General features: G+C 38.6%; 1 protein-coding gene across 1 annotated transcript in view; it reads right to left on the bottom strand.

Annotated features, from left to right (window-relative positions):
* The window catches only part of LOC100799274 (mitochondrial-processing peptidase subunit alpha), a 6,426-nt gene extending 4,159 nt beyond the window's left edge, over nt 1-2,267 (bottom strand). Inside the window, exons 1-6 of the mRNA XM_003530435.3 lie at nt 2,096-2,267; nt 1,431-1,685; nt 881-1,345; nt 579-746; nt 405-485; nt 154-220 (exon numbers count right to left, since the gene is read on the bottom strand). Coding sequence (XP_003530483.1) covers nt 154-220; nt 405-485; nt 579-746; nt 881-1,345; nt 1,431-1,685; nt 2,096-2,134 — 1,075 coding nt within the window. The 5' untranslated portion in view covers nt 2,135-2,267. The remainder of the gene's footprint in view (nt 1-153; nt 221-404; nt 486-578; nt 747-880; nt 1,346-1,430; nt 1,686-2,095) is intronic.

Here is a 2,267-nt window from a genome sequence, read left to right as displayed (position 1 = left end):
AAGTACAACAATTATACATCAAATATTGACCATCACAAATAATAGTTGTCATGTAGTGCAGTCTTGTATGTAACTTAGTATCAGTTGTTTCATTCTTTGTTCCTAGCTTCAACTCCAAAGTTAGAAGAGACTGAACATTTCAAGATAACTTACATAGCCGTGAATACATCCCTTTACCAGGTCCACCAGCTGAGAATGATCCACCACCTCCCAATAGCATCTATAGTAAAATGAGGAAATACAGTTAAATACAAACTTAATGAATCATATTGTAAAGTGTAAACATACTTTAAGAAACCAACTAGACATACAGTCCATACTCTGATATATTTTAAGCCACCTTAAAAGAAGGAAAGGTGATTTCAAGTGCAGAAAAGCAAGAAAATGTAAGACATTATCAAAACCTGAAGAACAGTCAAAACCATAGCATCCTTCAACTTATGCCAGCCACCAGGAAGTTCAAATGCTAGAGCAAAATGGGTCCTCTGGTCATTCAAGGAATGTTAGACTTGACAAATTTCATCCCAAAAAGTAAAAACCTGATGTGTGAACAGAAGCTATATTTTTCTATTGCATACCCCTGATTCACTTTGACATCTATAATCACCACCAGTATACACTGATTTTGGCTCCTCTAGACGTGGGACACTGGGTAGATCAGACAAGAGAGGTTCTGCAACAGATAACAATTCCTCATGTTCAACACCAGATGCTGCAAGTACTATCCGAGGTGCTGTATAGTTCTCCTGATGTTTCATAAAAGTTCAAGTCTTATAAGAAAGGTGAAGAACATCTTATAAAAAATCTTTAAATTTTGAGAGACAAATGAACACGTATTAAGTAATTAAGTAATATATAAAGATTAATTTTGAAGACTTACAGCAACAAACTCCTCCAGAATTGTACCATTTAGTCTATTTAGAGCTGATTCTGAAGCTAAAAGAGGATTTGCCAAGGCACCAGAAAAACCAGCAGAATGAATTGCTTCCAAAAGCAAGTCTTGGGGATTTTTGGAAGCTTCACCAATCTCAGCCTTCACTTTCAGAAGCTGCTCGTTAACCTCCCAATCAAGGAAAACAGGGTTCCTGACACAATCAACAAGTAGCTCGACCATTTCAGGAACATAGGTTTTCAAGGCATCAAAAGTGTAACCCATCTGCTCTCTAGAAGCGGAGGCCTGCACATTGCCACCAATTGCCTCTACCTCACGAACAACCCGAAAGTGACTCCGGTTTCTAGTGGTCTTGAAAGCCATTCGTTCTAGCAGATGTGTAGCCCCAAAACTTATCGGAGTCTCGTATATTGAACCACAATCTACATATAAGCCAACCGACGCAGTGGGAGTCTGAAGAACCAGAAAAAAATGTGGTCATTATAATAATATTTAAATTTTAAACTTTTTGCAAACATAAGCAACAATTCATTCATACCGGTGATGTTTCAGAGGCCACTTTGAGTCCATTTGGGAGTGTAGTAATAATAGTTTTTCCGGGCGCAACAAAATCAGGCAATGAAGGGGGAAGTGTAACGCCCGGAAGCGGGAAATCCAGAGATGGTAAAGAACTGGATCGGTCTCCAGTGAGCCATCCAAATAAACCACCCAAACCAGAAGAGGATTGTTGTGTGGCAACGGAACTTGAAAATCTGGCACTGGCAGGTATCCTGCTGCTGCTGCACGAACGGGCCTATCCAAAATCCAAAACTATCAGACAATCAAGCTCAAAATCTAAAACGGGGATTAAAATAATTTTCTAGGCACAGTAAATTAAGTGATAACGTTTGAACAAAAAAAAAAAATCAGCAGAAGCACAGAATCATAGAATATAAATTGTTTTAGACTTTCAGCCTGAGGTACTACACTAGCTAAAGTGGTTAACAAGAATTTCGAATCGTAATGCAGTAGTTGTTAAACACAACTCAGAGAATACAGGAAAGAGTAGCAGTGGAATTTGCATCGGGACTAATCAATTGAATAAAAACCAGCGTTGTAATGAAAAGTGCAGAGTATGGTGAGATCTAGGGCGCGATAATAATAAATGAAAGACACAGAAAATATGAATAGAATTTGGGAAGGAGAAGAAAGATAGTAACTAACACTGATGACCCTAAGACGTGAAGCAGCGTTCCTGTACATGTCTGGCTCAAGGATATTTGATTTTTCTTCTTCTTCTTCTTCTTCTTCTTCTTCTTAGACAGAGAGAACAAAGAGGTTCAGCCGTCGCTGTTGGACTAGTAAGTGCTGTCTGTTCTTTGCTTTTCAACTTTGG

Source organism: Glycine max, chromosome 8 (assembly GCF_000004515.6).
Source record: "Glycine max cultivar Williams 82 chromosome 8, Glycine_max_v4.0, whole genome shotgun sequence".
NCBI lineage: Eukaryota > Viridiplantae > Streptophyta > Magnoliopsida > Fabales > Fabaceae > Glycine > Glycine max.
Note: the sequence above shows the minus strand (reverse complement) of the source record. Positions and strands in the feature narration are given on the sequence as shown.